We start from the raw sequence: 21158 nt of genomic DNA, 5'->3' as shown, positions 1-21158 counted from the left end.
GTTTCCTTCCTTAAGGGCACTTTTACTTATGGGAGAAAGTAAAATATTAATTGAATTGAATACCATGATTATTCATGATTGGAATGCTAGCAAGTAAGAGCACAGATCAGAGGGATAGCCGTGTTAGTCTGAATCTGTAAAAAGCAACACAGGGTCCTGTGGCACATTTTAAGACTAACAGAAGTATTGGGAGCATAAGCTTTCGTGGGTAAGAACCTCACTTCTTCAGATGCAAGTAATGGAAATCTCCAGAGGCAGGTATAAATCAGTATGGAGAGAACGAGGTTAGTTCAATCAGGGAGAGTGAGGTGCTCTGCAAGCAGTTGAGGTGTGAACACCAAGGGAGGAGAAACTGCTTCTGTAATTGGATAGCCATTCACAGTCTTTGTTCAATCCTGATCTGATGGTGTCAAATTTGCAAATGAACTGGAGCTCAGCAGTTTCTCTTTGGAGTCTGGTCCTGAAATTTTTTTGCTGTAAGATGGCTACCTTTACATCTGCTATTGTGTGGCCAGGGAGGTTGAAGTGTTCTCCTACAAGTTTTTGTATATTGCCATTCCTGATATCTGACTTGTGTCCATTTATCCTCTTGCGTAGTGACTGTCCAGTTTGGCCAATGTACATAGCAGAGGGGCATTGCTGGCATATGATGGCATATATAACATTGGTGGACGTGCAGGTGAATGAGCCGGTGATGTTGTAGCTGATCTGGTTAGGTCCTGTGATGGTGTTGCTGGTGTAGATATGTGGGCAGAGCTGGCATCGAGGTTTGTTGCATGGGTTGGTTCCTGAGTTAGAGTTGTTATGGTGTGGTGCGTGGTTGCTGGTGAGGATCTGATTAAGGTTGGCAGGTTGTCTGTGGGCGAGGACTGGCCTGCCTCCCAAGGTCTGTGAAAGTGAGGGATCATTGTCCAGGATAGGTTGTAGATCACTGATGATGCGTTGGAGAGGTTTAAGCTGTAGGCCAGTGGAGTTCTGTTGGTTTCTCTTTTGGGCCTGTCTTGTAGCAGGAGGCTTCTGGGTACACGTCTGGCTCTGTTGATTTGTTTCTTTATTTCCTTGTGTGGGTATCATAGTTTTGAGAATGCTTGGTGAAGATCTTGTAGGTGTTGGTCTCTGTCTGAGGGGTTGGAGCAGATGTGATTGTACCTCAGTGCTTGGCTGTAGATGATGGATCGTGTGGTGTGACCGGGGTAGAAGCTGGAGGCATGAAGGTAGGCGTAGCGGTCGGTGGGTTTTCGGTATAGGGTGGTGTTAATGTGGCCATTGCTTATTTGTACGGTGGTGTCTAGGAAATGGACTTCCCGTGTAGATTGGTCCAGGCTGAGGTTGATGGTGGGGTGGAAGCTGTTGAAATCATGGTGGAATTCTTCCAGGGTCTCCTTCCCATGGGTCCAGATGATGAAGATGTCATCAATATAGCGTAGGTAGAGAAGGGGCATGAGTGGACGAGAGCTGAGGAAGCGTTGTTCCAGGTCAGCCATAAAAATGTTGGCATATTGTGGGGCCATGCGGGTGCCCATAGCGGTGCCACTGTTCTGGAGGTATATATTGTCACCAAATTTGAAATAATTGTGCGTGAGGATAAAGTCACAGAGCTCAGCAATAAGTTGTGCTGTGTCATCATCAGGGATACTGTTCCTGACAGCTTGTATTCCATCTGTGTGTGGGATGTTAGTGTAGAGAGCCTCTACATCCATGGTGGCTAGGATGGTGTTTTCTGGGAGGTCAACAATGCATTGTAGTTTTCTCAGGAAATCTGTGGTGTCACGGAGATAGCTGGGAGTGCTGGTGGCATAGGGTCTGAGTAAGGAGTCCACATATCCAGACAGTCCTTCAGTGAGAGTGCCAATGCCCGAGATGATGGGGCGTCCAGGATTTCCAGGTTTGTGGATCTTAGGTAGTAGATAGAATAACCCTGGTCGGGGCTCTGGGGGTATGTTGATTTGTTCCTGTGTTAGTGTAGGGAGTGTCCTGAGTAGATGGTGCAGTTTCTTAGTGTATTCCTCAGTGGGATCTGAGGAAAGTGGCCTGTAGAATTTGGTATTGGAGAGTTGTCTGGCAGCCTCCTTCTGGTAGTCAGACCTGTTCATGATGACAACAGCACCTCCTTTATCAGCCTCTTTGATGATAATGTCAGGGTGGTTTCTGAGGCTGTGGATGGCATTGCGTTCTGCACGACTTAGGTTATGGGGCAAGCGATGTTGTTTTTCCACAATTTCTGCCTGTGCACGTCGGCGGAAGCATTCTATATATAGGTCCAGACTGTCATTTCGACCCTCAGGAGGAGTCCATGTGGAGTTCTTCTTCCTGTGTTGTTGGTGGGAGGGTATCTGTGTATCAGTGCGCTGTTCAGTGTTATCTTGAAAGTATTCTTTGAGTCGGAGGCGGCGAAAGTAGGCTTCCAGATCACCGCAGAACTGTATCATGTTCGTGGGGGTGCTGGGGCAAAAAGAGAGTCCCCGAGATAGGACAGACTCTTCTGCTGGGTTGAGTGTGTAGCTGGATAAATTGACGATATTGCTGGGTGAGTTAGGGGTACCCCTGTTGTGGCCCCATGTGGCAGGAAGGATTTTAGACAGCTTACGGTCCTTTTTCCTTTGTAGAGAGGTGAAGTGTGTAATGTAGATCTCCTGTCTTATTTTAGTAAAGTAAGAGCACAGAGGTTGCCAAAACTGTAAGGACCTTTTTGGTGATTTTGCATGACATGGAGGACAGAGAAACATTGTTGATAAACAAGAGCAGAGGAGATTTTTTTTTTAAAGTGAGCATCATAGTATCTATCTGTTCCTAGATTTAAAGTGCACATGCACTCTGAGAGGTAACTTTGAGACACTTGTATCATAAAGTGCCATGTTCATTATGTCAATGACTCCTGATCACATTTGCTCAGCTAACAAGTTTAAAAAAGAGAGAAAGAAAAAATAAATGTTCTGCCAGCCCTAAAAACTTACCCTGAGATCTAAAAGTCATGCCAGGCTCTTTCTAGCTCATTCATCACTACCAGTTATAGAGATTCTGTAATTTTACTTAGTTAACAATTCTGACATCCAAGTCAGGGACAAATCCAGTTCACTTCCTCATACCTATATTGGCTCTGCAGCGTTAACAAGTGTAACAGATATTAACTTTTCTTTATGCTGTTGGATATGGCATACAGGATACAAATTCCAAATATGTCGACAGATTACTAGAACTATTTATATGCTAAAAAGATCTTTGTTTAGTTACCTGCTTGCTCCATGCCATAACTTCTCAGTCTGTGACATCAGAAAAACATCCACCACAACCATAAGATTGTGACTTCAGGTGTGGAAAAAACACAAGAAACAAAAAGAAGCATGTTTTGTGCACAAATATGGTCACTCTTTAGACCCTGTCTTCAATGAGCCTTGCTTCCTCACTGACCTCTCTCTCACTGATTTCTTCTTGGATCTCTATCAGTATTGTGTGCACACAGTCTCCAGGCCTTCACCCTTCTTATTCTTTCCATCAGTTTCCCCCAGTTCTCAGCCCCTTCTCTCCACCCCTCCCAAATCAAGGACTGAATATCTAAACTCCATACAGTCCTTCATTCATTAATTTCTTTGCCCCTTACTCCTCCCACAAAGTCCACCCAACCAAATCCCAGTACTGCCTCATATCCATTTTCCCTGTTCCTGCATGCTTCCAGGGACCATGCTAGCTTCCTACACAATAAAGTCATCCTCTCTTTTTTCAACTCTGCAATCTACCTTGCAAAACAGTTATTTTTTCTTTCTTCCTTACTGAATCCAATGGCTTTCTCCAGGCTGCTTCTCCTTCCACTCTCTCTTTCTTTGCCTGGAATCTTGCTCACTTCTTTAAAGAGAATATAGAAAGAAATAATCTGCAACGAACTTTGTCTAACATACCCTCTTGTTTTTTTTTCTCCCTGTCACTAATCTTCATATTTTTTCTACTCTTTTCCAGTTTCTTAGAGATGCTGCAGAATGTAAACCTTTTCTTCTCACTCTTTAGAGGGGAGCAAGGGACCTCTGTGGATTAACTACCCCTATACTGACCTAACACAGGAAAAAGGGAAAAGAGAGTATAGAGAATTTCCCTGTTTTCCAAGGACAAGGATTACAATAGATTCCCATGCCTGGAGGTTAAAAATCTCAAGCAAAATCTCCTTGACTTACTCAATGTGTTTAAAAAATGCCCCTTTTCAAAACAGGTTGACAATATAGCACTCATCCTGACCTAAGTAAAATCACTGTTGGGGGGGGGGGGGTGTCTCAGAAACTACAAATGGCTAAGAAGAGAGCAGATATTTTTCATTAAATATCATTCCTAGAGAAGTGACAATGGAGACCTGCCCTCTTTGCTAACTCTGATATTAAGCCGTTGGTAATGAATTAAGAATAGGCCTTCTAACCGCTGAGTGGCCAGGGGAAGGGAAAGAATGTAGCCCACCCACTTCCAAGACCAAGGAGACAAGGCAAAGTGAGAAAACGGAAGGGACACACAGCAATCCTTTGAAACACGAAAGGGAGGGAAAACAAGTGGCTGAATTTGGGTTGTAGTTCAAGGAAGCTGTGAAATCAGGGTTAAATAACTTCATGTGAAATAAGAATGTTTGGAAAGTTTCTCTTAAAAAAAAGCATCTCTCTAATGAGGATTAGTGAACCTTATCTGAAAATGAATGACTGCATATAGTTTTAATTTAACAAGTCATCATACCAGTCCTTCTAACACAAGCTATAGTCTGTGAACTGTTAAATGATCCCCAATATTTATGTCACAGCTGATTAAACAGGAAATATGCTACTTCCCGGTATATAAGGCACAAGCATACTTTAATAACACACTACACTGCAATACTAGAAATTGCTTCACAGCCATTTATTAGATGGAGAAAATAACCTAGGCTTGTACTATTTTGAGTATGGTCCTTCTCCTCCAAAAAATAATAGGCAGTAGTTACTAATCACTAATGAGTGTCATTGTTGACATCCATCTCTGCTGCTTTTGACACCATTCACTGTTCATATGCTTTTCTTCTTGAAATCTTATCCTCACTCATGGTTCATGAATTTCCTTTTATTTTACTGATGTTTCTTCAGCATCTTGTTTGGGGGATTTTCCTCATACCTCCTTTGCTTTTCAGTGGGAAATCCAGAGGGCTCCATTCTTGTCCCCTTTTTTGACCCCCTCTGGCTCCGTGTGATGTTATTCAAAAACATGGTTTTACACTGATGACTCAGGGATTTACTACTCCACTGTAGACCTTGCCTGTTCAGATCAAAACCTTATCCTGTCTCTCATGGGTTACCTTCAGCTCAACATAATCAAGCTAAGCTCTGACTCTTTTCCTGATCACTGAGGATAATGCCACCATCCTCCCAGTCACTAAAGCCCGTAACCTAGGCATCAGCTTTGATTCCACTGTCTTTCTAGACCCACACAGTCAGGCAGTGTCCAAGCCTTGTTACTGTTTCCTGCACCACACCTCTGAAACTTAGCCTCTTTTATATTCACGCAGCTAAAATATTCATCCAGGCCCTCATTATCAGCCTATTGCAGAGTCTCTTCCTGAACCCAGGTCTCCTACTTTGAAGTTTAGTGTTCTAGCCAGTGAGATAAGAAGTATTCTGGGATGGATCGCTTGCAATCTGCCTTGCTGAAACTGTTCCACTTTGTATAAATAAATATTTATTGTTGCAGGGATGTTCTCACTCCTACCAGGCTTCCTTTCTCTCTTTATTTAATTATTTATACAAATTAGAACAGCTGCAACAGGAGATATTGAGTGAAACCCACCCCAGAATAGCCAAGGAACTCACCTAGGAGTGGGAAGACCTAGTTTAAATTCCTGTTCCTGAGCAGAGAGGGATTCAAACCTGGGTCTGCCATCTCCCAGGTGAGTGCTTTACCCACTGGGCTATGGATTATAAGGGGGGGGCACTATCATGTCCTCCTCTTTCATTTTGTGAATGATGCCTGAGGCTATGTCTACATAGGGATAAAAGCCCCACGGCATGGCCATGGCTGGCCTGGGTCAGCTGTCTTGGACTCATAGGGCTAAAAATTGCTGTGTAGACATTTGGGCTCATGCTGGAGCCTTAGCGCTACAACCTTCCATCCCCATGTAGACATACCTTTAGTCCCTTTGTGAATCTAATCCTTTGATTCCACATTTCCTTTTATTTAATTTTTTTAAATACAAATGCCTAAAATCAAAATGAATTTTTTTTTTCAATCCAAAACAATTTTTCCCAGACTTCAATTCACGAAAAATTCTGAAAAAAAAATTTTGGTTTTTGTTTAAGAAAGAATTATTTTTGACTTGTCAGAATTGCCAGAGATCTGAAAAAATCAGTATTCATACAACTCTATTCAAGTATACAACTGTGGCAGAGTCAACACTAGTCTTCTGACTCTTACCCTATGAGCTAGCTCAGGGGTCAGCAACCTTTCAGAAGTGGTGTGCCAAGTCTTCATTTATTCACTCTTATTTAAGGTTTCGTGTGCCAGTCATACATTTTAACGCTTTTAGAAGGTCTCTTTCTATAAGTCTATAATATATAACTAAACTATTGTTGTATGTAAAGTAAATAAGGTTTTTAAAATGTTTAAGAAGCTTCATTTAAAATTAAATTAAAATGCAGAGCCCCCCGGACCGGTGGCCAGGACCCAGGCAGTGTTAGTGCCACTGAAAATCAGCTCGTGTGCCGCCTTTGGCATGGGTGCCATAGCTTGCCTACCCTTGCTATCACACAATGCTTGGCCTAATTAATGCTTTTCATATAAGAGCTGATGTTGAAGGAGACTTGTTGACCTTGCAAAAGATTATTTTACTGATTTCTCTTCAACATGCAAACTGAATTCTGTTGTCTTAGTGTAGTCTGTCCCCCAACCACTCTGGATATTGCTTCACCACATGTAAAAGGTGTGACTTTAATCTCTAGCATATTTGTAACAACGACAATGAAAATCTTCAGAATACTTTAAACTTTAGCGTTTGCCAAAATGTGATTTTAAAAAATATGTCTGGGAGTAGACACTCCTGGATTCCCCTACAAGAGTTTACTCTGTCTCCATTTCTAAAAAAAAGTACTCTGAACAAGATATTCACCAGAATAATTAACTTATCCTGCTGCCATTGGAGTTAATGACACAAGTCCAATGAATTTTAATAGGAACATGGCCAGGCACTTTATAACTTATATACTATATATAAACATCCCTTATGTGCAATATGTAAGAGCTGCATATCTTCACCCTGAAATACTTTATTATGGAAAGAGAAACAAAGGGCAAGGAGAATGACTATCTTGGAGAATGCCTAACCCTCAACCTACCACCTGATCAGTTGCAAACAGCAAGAATGCTTTGCCTGTTTACCCCCAGAGTTGAACTCATATGGGGATAGATGGTGTGACACTGTCAGTAGCTGAATCATTTCTACTAACATTCCACCAAAGCCTGACTGTGGCAACCTTAAGGATCTGCTGCAAGATGCATCTGGTCAACTTGACATTTTAGTTGGCTGGGAGATTTGCTGATCGTGTAAGATAGTTGCTGCTCAGTTAATTAGTTGGAATTTAATTATCCATGAGTGGGGATTCGTGTAATTTTTTGTTAATTATATGTGCTTAAGAGTATTGATTTTGCTTTGTTTTGTTTGCATAAACATACTATATGAACAAACAATAAAAATCCCAATAAATAATATAGCAAACCCTGTTTTATCCAAATGGGACAGAGGGAAGAGAATTTCTTTGGATGATTTTAGTTTCAGGTAAATGGACAACTTTTCAGTACACATGGTACTGTTGATAGATTTAGCTCAATTTTGGATAAGGAATTTTTCAGGTAAGAGAGATCATGGCAAATGACCCTTTCAAAACTTCTGTAGAATTTAATAGAAAATAACTTTTTCTGTTAAATTCTATAGGATGGGCCAAAAAAAAAGTAGAGAAGGGATATCTTTTTCTATTACATTATAAGGCTTTGAGTGTAATTTCTATAGAACAGTATTAAATTTCTATATCTTGCGGCTTTTTGCCTAATAAATTCCATAGAGCTTTTCCATAAAGAGAGATGTGCCAGTACAATGGTGTTGAATATGGTATAAGATAGGATAAGACAGAAACAGCAATCAGTTATTACAACATCTTTAAACTTGAAAATCTTTACCCTCCTCCCAGGGGCGTGCACAAGGCGGGGGTGCAAGCAGGGGCATGCACCCCTCCAATAATTGGCCTCCTCCGGCCTTGGGGCTGTGGTGGGGAGAATGAGCTCCTCTGGCCCTGAGGGAAACTGACTGCTCCTCTGGCCCCAGGGCTATGGTGAAGAGAGTGAGCTTCTCCAGCATCGGGGCTGCGGGGAGAGGGGAATAGAAAATTCCCCTCCAAAAGCCATCACATTTTTATTCCTGTGCATGACCCTGCCTTCTACCTGCCAAAAAATCCCCCCTTCTGTATCTTTTTGTTGTCTGTCCAGATTGTATACATGATTGTGTCTTTATACCTCTTAGTAAAATCCCCACGAAAATATGTCTTTGTGGTTAATATGCTGGACTGGGATTCCAGAGATCTGTCTTTCAATCTTGGCTTTGTCAGTCTTCCAGTATGATCTTGGGCAATTCACTTAGTCTCTTGGTGGGAGGTTCCTATCTATGAAATGGAGAAATATTTTTCTATCTCATGGGACTGTAGTGAGGATAAAACAATTAATATTTGTGAGGTGCTTGGATACCATGGTAATGGGTGCTGTATAAGAAGTACTTAAATAATTAGCCCAATAATAATTATTTGCAACAACATGTTCCATCTGCTAATGTGATGTGCAGGCCATGGCTTGAACGTATTGATGAATATAATGTCACATCGAATAGAAAGCAGTAGTATTTTGCAATATTTTGCTATTATTTGATACCCTTCTTCATAGAAATTCAGTGTTTTACACATAAGTATAAATATCTCTGTAGAATAATTATTATTTCACCTGTTTTGCAGGTGGGGAAACTGAGGAACAGAGAGGTTAAGGGCCATATTTTTAAAGGCACATAGGCATCTAACTCTCATTGGTACCAAGGAGAGTTAGGCCCCTAAGTACCTTTTCAAATCTGTCCCTAAGTGACTAACCCATGGACCCAGAAAAAGGCAGTGGCAGACCCAGAAACAGAACCCAGGAATTGTGATTCGCAGTCCTGTGCTCTAGCCACTAAACAGAATTATTTCCCTGAAGAATCATGCACTTTCAATAAGTGTAAAATATTATTTAAGATATATTCATTATTCCTGAATACTTTATACTGCTGCTCACTATGCTCTGAATTTTCAGAGCAGATTAGCACAACATAATTTAGCAGAGGTGTGACTACTCAGGAACATTTGCAGGGTGCAAACATGCCTTCAAATATGCACATCCACCAATCATGAGTGGAGAAATAATAGTATCCTGCAGGGTATAATGTTATAATAGAATGAAAAACCTGTAAGGATGTTAAAGCCATTCTATATGCTTTTATTTAGTTTAGTTTCTGCGCCTTGAGGGCATACGTGGCTAATTATATTGCTTTGCTTTTTCCCTTTTTCAGAAGGAAATATTTCAGAAAGGAACACAATAGATTTTACAAAGCTAGCTTTACATCTAATATTACAATGCACAAGTGATTGCTAGGGACAGGTAATGCAAGCAGTAATCACTGTAAATGTTGTATAGAGTTTCTTACCCCCACCTTGCCCTCTGTGTGTCCTGTACAGATTAAGTTTTATTTTAAAATATTTGAGTCTTTTTTTTTAGTTACCTAACAACAAGCCAAGTGTACAAGGTAAGACATTTCACTATTAGTCCACCCCGAAACACAGTTAAATGTGTAACTCACTCATTTCCCCATCTTCCCTTCCCACTGAGTGACTCTCAGCAGAAATGCAAATAATGAACAACACGTCTGATTTTCACATTTTTCAGATAATAATTTAGGATTAGATTCTGCCATCCTGGCTAACGCTGACTCACTCAAGAATAATCCAAATGGGTCAGAATTAGAGCAACTTTGCGTTAACACCACTGTAGCTGATCTAAAATCTGTCTCCACAGGACTACTCTGAAATAAGGCACCATTCAGTGTGAATAAGGATGGCAGAATTGGACTCTTCAGTGATTTCTGCTGCACTGCACTCAGTGGTGCTACTTTATCTTTTACCTTCCTGACCAACAGATGTATTTCTTTAAAGATTAATGCAAAATAAAAGTCAGAGAGACTTCTCTAATCATCAGGTTATTTTTTCTCTCCAATGTAAGTATATTTTGTTGCTGTTTATAACAAATAAACACATGGAGAAAGAGTGTCAGTCTGCAGAGCAAATTATTTGGGAATGAACTCTTTTTGTCATGCAACAGTTTACACAATTTGTAAGAGATTTCCATTCCATTCCCCAGTAATACATAGGATTACAAATGTATAAACAATCTGAACCTACTGAAAGAAAAAAGGACTGAAGACAGTTGTGTATTGATACAGCACTGCTGTATCCAAACATTATCTGCAGAATGGTATGAATGCTGATGTTCAATGATGATGATAGCTCAGTAGCAGAGATGGTTAAGGAATTGCATACAGGTGGCAATGGAAGATGCAGGTGGGAAAGTGTGAGCAATATGGAACTATTAATATTTTTGGAAAGATAAACTCTACCTGTGTAGCCCAGCGAATTGTCATCATTATCAGAGGTGGGAAGTGGCGTCCCGCTGTCGTTCCCCCTCTCTAGGTCATCAGAGTCTGTCGGAAACAACACCAGAGCTGCTGATGGGGTCACAGTAGTAACAGTAGTTTCCATTTCCATCAAAACATGTCCAGATACAAATAAATCCACATATGACAGAAAGACACACAGTGACAACACACAGCATACTTTATCCTTCCACAGCCTGTGTTGTGTTAAACACTGTAACAGCTTCAGCAACATTGCTTTCTACTCTATTTCCTTATTCCCCTAGTTTAATCCTTTTACTGCACCTTTTGCTCTTACTTCACAGCTTGTAAAGTGCTCAGTCTACACTCTGAGAAACAGCCAGCACAGCCTGTGGTGAGCATATGGGGAAGAGTAGGCAGGGTGGTTGAATGCTAGCATTGCTAATTTTCTACCTTATTGTTAATCAAAGCTATTGACTGTGATCACTCCCCATCATTGCTTCATCTCCTGGAAATTACGGACTCAGGGGACTTTACCTCTTTGTGTGTGGGGGGGGGGGAGGTGGAAGGGGGGGCAGTGTCTTGTCAAACAGGGGGGAGGGTTGATATAAGTACCATACCTTCTCTTTAGGAGAGGGCAGGGGCCAGATCTCATCTATGAAAAGGCAACAGTTTATCATCATAAGAAAGAGATACATTTCCTAGACTGAAAGGTACTTGAAAGAAACACTCAATTTCAATGACATGCTAAAAAAAAATCCCAACTCAGAGAAATCACGTTTTAATACTTTGTAAGATAAATCACTAGTCTGAAATTTCATGACGCAAGGTATAATAATAATGAGGAGTCAAAACAGAAGGAATAAAAATAATCACACAAGTTCTGAAAACAAAACCACACAGCGTAGTGGTTTGGCAGTGCACAAACGAATTCTCTACTTTATCAATATCATTATAGCACATCTTTATGTACAACTACATAATACACAATGTTAAATGGCATGCAGGTTTATTTCTATTCTCTTTATGTAAATAGCAAGTTGAAAAGTATTAGGAATGGCTAAAAGTAATGACATTGAATATGTTGCAGTTTATAAGTGGGGGCAGATCTGGAATATAATCAGTTAATACTGTACTTGGACTATCACTAATACATTAGAAAGTATGCCTGACTATTGACTTACAGTTCTCTTCTGTTTTCTACTGTAAGTACTTGTTGAGATGTGTATCATAATTACCTAAATATTTTAAAGACCTTGAACAAGAATAACATTTCTTACCATTAACATACTTCCTGGATTATTACATTCAGCAGATATTAAAGTTTGTCGTATAATAAGATTGATACAGTTAATTTTAAAATTATATTTTTATCTGAAAATTTTGCTGATGTTACAAGAAAACAACTATGATTGCTAAACCAGAAATATATTAGTAAAAATACTTTCTCTGTTTTCTCAATATGTTTACTTTGTTCATTTGATATCACTTCTTAAAAATCCATGTCTCTGCTATGCAATGAAAACAGATACTCAATTTCTTCTTGAAAAGACCCTGATAAATAGATGATAAAAAAAATCTTGAAAAAAGAATTTTAAAAAATGAAATTTGAGACAAACTATTTAAGGGTACTCAATCAGACTTTTTAAAATTAATCAATTAAACTATTGTCATCTTTAAATAGCTGTAGTGGAAATAAATAAATACATAGGACTTGTTCTAAGGACAGATGCAAAAGGCAAAATATGTTCATTTATTGGTCCATTCATCTTTGCTGGCTCAGTAATGGCCAATGTCAAGTGTATACTTAAAATCTGCTCAGAAAGTGGCAGGGCAGTGAGAGCATCAACATTTCACTACTCCAGATTGTTCACTTATTTGCATGCAGGGGTTGATGAGGTCAGAGTTTTACATTATAGCAATAAAAAACAGTAGGATGGGACTTTTTGATGAAGTAAGAGGCAGAGATTCCATGCCTACTGCACCTGCTCAGGCAAAAAGCTGTATCCAGCTAAAAAACAAAAATGAACACATACTGTGATTTGACACAACCAACCTGCTGATATTCCTTTCACTTCAATAATTGTTTCTTGGAGATTTATCCAACACAGTCTGCTCAGGATTTGTGATATTAAAAGAAGTGGGTGATGGACTGCTAGCTACTATTCAGCTACAGGGTAAGTATATTTCAATTTAGCATGCGTCTTTATGTGGAAAAACAATATAATTAAACCACTTTTTTCCCATTCTAGAAGGACGTATGGTATGTCAAACTATTACAAATGGGTAGTAATAAACATTACACGCTAATTCTTAAGCTAACGTTTTTAAACTAATGTGAATTCAGTTAGGTGCCTAAGTAAAAGCAATCTGACTTTCAAAGGTGCTGAGCATTGAGTGGACCAAAGGGGAGAGATGGGGCTCAACCTCTCTAATAACCAGGCTGACATTATTTAGGGGCATTACTTTAGTCATACATAGAATCATAGAATATCAGGGTTGGAAGGGACCTCAGGAGGTCATCTAGTCCAACCCCCAGCTCAATATTTGAAAATGTTGGCCTCAGTCATCTATTTTCACTGGTGGAAGTGAGTGGATTAGGCGTTCTTTTCTAGTAATACCAGAAAAAAACAGTATGATATTTAGCAGATTTTTTAATGGTAAGTCCATCCTCATTCATAATCCAAGAATGAACATTATTCATCATCCCAGTCTTTGTGAAATGTGAGCTTTTTGACTCAGTCTCAAAGAACACGGTATTTCAACCAACACATTGGAGATTACTGTATGGCTTTTGCGTGGAAATCACCATTCACTGATGATGATCAGTGAAGTTCAGTTCAGTTCTAGGTGTGGTTGAATTCTACCATTTTCAGTTCACTGAAGGTGAGATTCCCCCCCAGTGCAGAAGAGCTATACTGTACCATGTGCTATACTTCAGTGATCTGCTGAAGATATATTTACTTGAACAGTTAGGCTGTGATCAGGTATTAAGCCAACATTCTGTTACAGGGAGTAGCTGTTCAAATAAGGGGCCAGGTAGTAAGGAAGAGGCACATTCATTCTCTCCCTGCTACCTGCTGTATTGCTCAGCTGCTGGTTTCCATTCTTCTTCAGTGCCAATTACTGACACACCCTTTTCTCCTTGTTCCGTCTCACTGAAAACCCAAAGCTGCTGCCCATCTTCTGCCTCTCCCTCATCCCAATGCCAATCATGTCCCGCCTCCTCAGGTGTTATGGCTTGTGGTATGTACAGCAGGGCCATTTCTAAGATTGGCCCCAAGACTGGGCTGAGGTGGGAGGGCCTATAGGGAAGCTCTGTTCACAAAGGGTAGCCAGCATTCATTACGAAAAGGTGTAATACCTTAAGTATTTTATGTATTGCTCTAAATACAAATTGGCTTCTAATTCAGCTTGAGCTGAATATTATTCACATGTATTTAGGCATATATCAAAATTAAGCACGTGGGAGCATCCCGAGCATATTTTTATGTAAAACAATTTTGATATCTGAGTTCAATTATCCCCTCTTATTCACCTTATAATTAGCATAAATGTTGTTAGCAATGTACTGTAGAACATGGCAGGAAGCATGCCATTTTAGTCATTGCTTCCAACACACATTATTTCAAGATGCATGACCAAAACCAATCAGTTTCTGTCCACACTTTCCATCCCTATATGTTAGCTTGCACAGTAGATAAAAGTTAAAAACTAACATTTTTTTTGTGAATGGAGAGATTTTAAATATCGTAGTAACTACAAGCCCCCTGAAATGAAAAGGGTACACTAAAATTTCACTAAGCACATGGCTTCATTTTACTTCATATAAAGCTTTCTTTTTTAGTTTCTTTTCAGCAGCTAGAATTTATTTATTTATTGTAGATTTTTGTTCTCATTATCAAGCTTGTGCTACAAAATTTCTGGGCAACAGCGTTAGTTGACATTTTGAAGATGACCATTAATAAAAGATTAGGTAAAAGCAAATGAATATAAATTACTATCAATATTAGAATTGTGTTCTACAAATTGGATCAATTCACATTGATTCCATCCTACTAATCTAGAGGAATGCAGGGTAGAGGCATGAGAAAAAGTGCATTGAGTACATCAAACTAAGACCTATATGAGGAATTACCATAGTATCATATATTTCTATTTCATTTTGTAATGGTAAGGTTCTGACACAAAACAAAGAAGTTAACATAAAATCCAAACTCTGTTTATAACCCATTTTCACCTAAAAATATTGGTCTAGTTCATAATGCACTCGCCATATTATCTAACGGTGCTGACATAATATTAAACATTGATTTACAAAAGAAGTTCAGTTGTTCCAAAAGATACTATTATAATTTGTCAGATCCTGAGCTGGTGTAAATTGTCATAGCCCCATGGACTTCAACCATTTTCACCAGCCTCTATCTGGAAGCTTCCTCCCTGTATGTTTACACTGTTTGGATTGCCTCCTTTTCTAAGATGTGTCTAAAATGATGTCTTTGGGACAGGGAAAGGGGGGTTGGGCACTACTGAAATATACATAAATCAATGGGCACTACTGAAATATACATAAATCAATACATCAGCTTTACAAACACCTAAAGTGAACATTGTCTATCAGCTCAGTAGTACATTTCTCAAAATTATGTGGATGTGGATGCTTGTAAACACAGTTACAGAAAAGTTATCGAACAGGCACAACAGCCAATTTTCAGATGAGGATTGATTGGTTTAATGCAGTAAAAGGCTTAGGACAAGATTGCTCAACATAGCTCCACCGAAGGCAATAGAGCTAGGCTGATTTATACTGAATGAGGATCTGGCCCATTAAAACTGTACATGCCACAATAAGGCTTTTTAATAGATTTAATATTTGGCTTTTAGAAAACAAGATTACCACGTGTGAAGAAAATCCTGCTAGAGTGGAGACGATTTTAAACTCCTTTCCCTCTTTATTTTTATTTCGCATTATAATACAAGCCAAAGATTTTAAATTAATTACAAACAAAGGGGAGTTTCCTGTTATGCTAATGCATGGTTTCAGCAAGCTATCCCTTTGCATCCAATTTTTTAAATACAAATATAATGGCTAATTGTAGGCGACAGCAGCTTCGTCATATACTCACCAGGTACTTATTTGTGCAGCAGCAGTTATATTTCTTCTGGAAACAAATTCTTTATTATGTACTCTCAAATTCTAAAAGTTCAAGCTTTATTTGCAAACAATTGGCATAGAGAGGAAAATTATAAACATTTAATTATACAGCAAATATTTCAGATAGAAGGATTTAAATTGCAACACTTGGTGATATATTGGGCACTGCTTTAAACATGAATTGCAGGAACACTCCATGGTATCTTCTAACCTATTTAATTGCCACTTTAATCTTCCCTACCCCTTGACTTCTCTTAGCTGTTCTCCCCACCCCTTTACATTGGCATTCACCAGTCTTAGAAGTCATGTGCTCTACATCTGCTACCATTTCTTTCTCTTCCAGACAAAACTGGAGGTAACAGCAATTCCAGCTAATTAAGTGGTGCTTGAAGTTAGTTAACAGGTGGTGGCCCCAGCTGCTTTAGTTGCATGGGTAGATAGACCCCCTTTGCTATCCTACATAAGGCACCATGATTAATTAGGACAAGGAACCATGTGTTAGTGATGGACAAACAGATTTATAACAGCATTTCCTTCTCTAAGACAGCAAACAAAATTTCTTCAGAAGATACAAAATAAATAGGCTACTTGGTGATGTGCACCATAATCATCTAGACTATGTGCAGATTATGTCATATGCTTAAGAAATAGTTTGCATGGGTTTTTTTAACTTTACTTTTTTGGCTGTTAATATAACAAAACAAGCTCTCTATCCTTCCTCAGGATTTTTTTAATATTACTTAAAATCATCTTATATTACATATATTTCAAATGATAATTCCCTCAGTAATCAAAACGGTTGGTGATGACAGTTAAATAATATCAACTACAGCCTATGTACTCTGGGAGGGTGCTACGCAAACTTCCCCCACTCCTCTCTTCAGGTGCACCCCAATTCTGATCAGTCACACTCGTCTTGTTCCCGCAACCATTACTCAAGTCTATTGCCTTCAAACAGACTGCTCCTGTGATTAAGGGCTACAGGAGTGGGTCCATTTCTACTACTTTAGCCATGCGTTGTTGTTGCAAAGTTGCATTATGTGACTGTTTTGCTATGTGGTTAAGTAAGTATTAAAGGGTAGGATGGAATCAAGTTCAGTTTCTCTTAACATAATGCATGACTTGAACCAAAATCTTCATAGATGAACTATTGCTGAATCTACTGTCCCACTTAACCATCCCTCTCTGTTTTTTATACAGTTAAACAAGCTCTTTTTTCTTCACGTGTAATTAGAAAAACCTATGAACTTCCCCTGTTAAATATGCTATAGATGGCAAATGAAAATATCTGTCCTGATTCAACACTCCATGACACTGGGTTTTCACCAGAGTGACACCAAAATAAAACAAATATAAAAATAAAGTGTTGAGTCACACACACATATACATTGCAAAAGTTGTGAAAGTTATACAGTGTCATAGATTAATTATATTAATGTAAGGCAAATGGTTGGATGGTTCCAAATAAAATGAAAATGAAAGATGTTTGTGCATAAACCAAGCGTGACTGATAAATAAGAACATAAGAGCTGCCATACGCGGTCAGACCATGAGCTAACTTGTTCAATATCCTGTCTCAGACAGTGGATCATACCAGAGCGTCAGGGGGAGTGTGCAGAACAGGGAAGTTATGGAGTGATCCACTCATGTCTGCCACTCCTGGCTTCTGGTAGTCAAAGGTTTAGGGTTGCCCTGAGTATAGGCTGCCAATTATTTTCATTGATTGATCCCTGTTTTTTGTATTATGGGTAAGGGTAAATAACACTTCTCTATTCACTTTTTCCATGCTATTCATGATTTTATAGTACTCAATCATATCACCCTTAATTCTCTCTTATTTAAGCCGCACCGCTCCAATCTTTTTAGTCTCACTTTGTATGAAAGCTGTTCCTTACCTTTGATCATGTTTGTTGCCCTTCTCTGAACCTCTTCCAGTTCCACTATATTCTTTTTGAGATGGGGAGACAAGAACTGGGCACACTGGGGGCAGGTCTTCACTACGGGGGGGGGGTCGATTTAAGATACGCAAATTCAGCTATGCGAATAGCGTAGCTGAATTCGACGTATCGGAGCCGACTTACCCCGCTGTGAGGACGGCGGCAAAATCGACCTCCGCAGCCCCCCGTCGACGGCGCTTACTCCAACCTCTGCTGGTAGAGTAAGCACGTCGATTCGGGGATCAATTGTTGCGTCTCGAAGAGACGCGATAATTCGATCCCCGAGAGATCGATTTCTACCCGCCGTTTCAGGCGGGTAATGTAGACCTAGCCTGGGATTTATATGATCATTATGATCATTTCTGTCTTATTTTCTCTTTCTTTCCTGGTAGTCCCTAACTTACTGTTAAGCCTTTTTTGACCATTGCTGAACGCTGAGGAGAAGTTTCCAGGGAACTATCCATGGTGACTCCAAGATCTCTTCCTTGGGTGGTAATAGCTAATTTAGAACCCATCATTGTATCTGTATATTGGGGATTACTTTTTCCAATGTGCGTTATTTTGCACTTATCAACCCTGAATTTCATCTGCCATTTTGTTGCCCAAGCGCCCAGTTTTGTGAGATCTCTATAACTCTTTGTAGACTGCTTTGGACTTAACTATCTTGAATAATTTGTATCGTCTGCAAATGTTGCCAGTCCACTGTTCACCCCTTTTCCAGATCATTAATGAATATGTTGAACAGCACTGGTCTCAGTACAGATACTTGGGGAACCCCGCTGATCACCGCTCTCAATTGTGCAAACTGACTTATTCCTACCCTTTTTTCCTATCTTTCAACCAATTACTGACCCATGAGAGGACCTTCCCTCATATTCTGTGGCTACATAGTTTCCTTAAGAGCCTTTAGTGTGGGACCTTGTCAAAGAGTTTCTGAAAATCCAAGTACACTATGCCGACTGGATTGACCTTATCCTCATGTTTGTTGAATCCCTCAAATAATTCTAATAGATTCATGACGCGTGACTGCCCTTTACAAAAGCTGTAAAAAAAATCATGATCATTTATGTGTTTGATAATTCTGTTCTTTACTATAGGTTCTACCAATTTGCCCAGTACTGAAGTTACAGGCTCATGAGCCTGTAATTGCCAGGATCTCTTCTGGAACCCTTTTCAAAAAATTGGTGTTACATTAGCTTCCTTGGAGTCATTTGGTATGGGGTCTGATTTGAGTGATAGGTTACATATGACAGTTAGTAGTTCTGCAATTTCACATTTGAGTTCCTTCAGAACTTTTTGATTAATACCATCTGGTTCTGGTGACTTATTACTGTTTAATTTAAGAATTTGCTCTGAAACCTCTTCTGTTGACACATCAATTTGGGACAGTACTTCAGATTTGTCATCCCAAAAGAATAGTTCTGATGTAGGTATCTTCTGCAGTTCCTATGCAATGAAAACCGATGCAAAGAATTCATTTAGCTTCTCTTCAATGGCCTTGTCTTCCTTGAATGCCCTTTAGCGCCGTCATTGTCCACTATCTCCACTGCCTGTTTGGCTGGCTTCTTGCTTCTGATGTACTTAAAAAAAATATTGTTAGCTTTTGCATCTTTACTAAGTTGTTTCTCAAATTCTTTCTTGAGCTGTCTCATTATGCTTTTACATTTTGCTTTCCAGAATTATTGCTCCTTCCTATTTTCCTCATTATGATTTGATTTCCAAATTTTAAACAATGCCCATTTGATCTAATGGCCTCCATTACTCTGCTGTTTAGCCATGGTGTCATTCTTTTGTTACTCCCGCTCTCTTTTTTGATTTTGGGCATACATTTAGTCTGAGCCTCTATTACGGTGTTTTTAAGTAGTCTCCATGTTGCTTGCAGGCATTTTACCCTTGTGATTGTCCATCTAATTTGTGTCCTCATTCTTTCGTATATTCCTTTTTTAACGTTAAATGTTAGTATGGTGGATATTTTTGTACCTCGCTCCCCCAGCAAGGATTCTAATTTTAATTGTATTATGGTCAGTCTTACAAAGTAGTCCAGCTACAGTTACCTCTTGGACTAGATTCTGTGAGCTACTTAGGACAAAATCAAGAATTGCCTCTCTCCTTGTGCTGCAAGAAGCTGTCATTTAATGTGTTTATCTCTGCATCACACCCTGAGGTGACGTTTACCCAGTCAATATAAGGATAATTGAAATTACCCATTATTATTGCATTTCCTGGTTTTGTAGCCTTTCTAACCTCCCTTAGCATTTCACAATCACTGTCATCATCCTTGTCACATGATCGGTAGTATATTCCTACTGATATACTCTTATTATTCAAGCATGGAATTTCTATCCATAGAGATTCTGTGGTACAGCTTGATTCATTTAAGATTTTCACCTTATTTGACTATGCTTTTTTAACATTTAGTGCCACTCCCCTACCAGTGCAACCTACTCAGTCATTCCTATATAGCAGGGGTCGGCAACGTTCGGCACGCGGCTCGCCAGGGTAAGCACCCTGGTGGGCCAGGCCGGTTTTATTTACCTGCTGACGTGGCAGGTTCGGCCGATCGCGGCCCCCACTGGCCGTGGTTTGCCATCCCGGGCCAATGGGGGCGTCGAGAAGCCGCGGCCAGCACACTGCTGGTATTACCATGTCTCCTTGATTATCATCATTCCACCATGTTTCCCTGCTGTCTATTATATCAATATCCTATTTAATGCCAGGCACTCTAGTTCACCCATTTTAGTATTTAGACTTCTAGCATTTCTAGCACTTCTAGCACTTATACATTTTGTCAATATGTAGTGGCTTGCCTTCATGTGTTATGTTTAAATGGGATTTTTTATGTTTCTCTCTTGCTCCTACCAACTTCTTTTCTATCCTCTATACTAGGAAATAAAGTTCCCCTTTTAATAAATTCTAGACTACTCCTTCCACTAAAGAGTCTCTGGTTCCTAATAATTCTAACTCCCTCCTCCCAACACCATTGTCTCATCCATGCATTTAGATATTGTAGTTCTGCCTATTTTTACGGGCCCTGTGCGTGGAACTGGAAGCATTTCAGAGGATGCTACCATAGAGGTCCTAGATTTGAATCTTTTACCTACCAGAATAAATTTGGCTTCCAATCCAATATAGCTGCTGGGAAGTCTGTGCAAAACCATTAGAAACTGAATCCACTTCTTTAGCATACGCCTCTGAACACCTTCGCCCCTCTAGTAACACAGTTCCATTTGGAGCCATGTTGCCATCAGTTGTGGTCTGAGTAGTTTCGAGCGGAGTGCCCCAGGGGTTGGTCCTGGGGCCGGTTTTGTTTAATGTCTTTATTAATGATCTGGAGGATGGTGTGGAATGCACTCTCAGCAAGTTTGCAGATGACACTAAACTGAGAGGCATGGTAGATACA

General features: G+C 39.7%; 1 protein-coding gene across 3 annotated transcripts in view; it reads right to left on the bottom strand.

The window, feature by feature from the left end:
- Nucleotides 1-21158, bottom strand: part of ROBO1 (roundabout guidance receptor 1) — a 1068890-nt gene that overhangs the window by 514490 nt on the left and 533242 nt on the right. For all 3 annotated transcript variants that reach the window (XM_065575497.1, XM_065575504.1, XM_065575513.1), the window contains one exon: nucleotides 10670-10753. In XM_065575497.1, the coding sequence (XP_065431569.1) occupies nucleotides 10670-10753 (84 nt within the window). The remainder of the gene's footprint in view (nucleotides 1-10669; nucleotides 10754-21158) is intronic.

The sequence above is a fragment of the Chrysemys picta genome, chromosome 1 (assembly GCF_011386835.1).
Source record: "Chrysemys picta bellii isolate R12L10 chromosome 1, ASM1138683v2, whole genome shotgun sequence".
Lineage (NCBI taxonomy): Eukaryota > Metazoa > Chordata > Testudines > Emydidae > Chrysemys > Chrysemys picta.
Note: the sequence above shows the minus strand (reverse complement) of the source record. Positions and strands in the feature narration are given on the sequence as shown.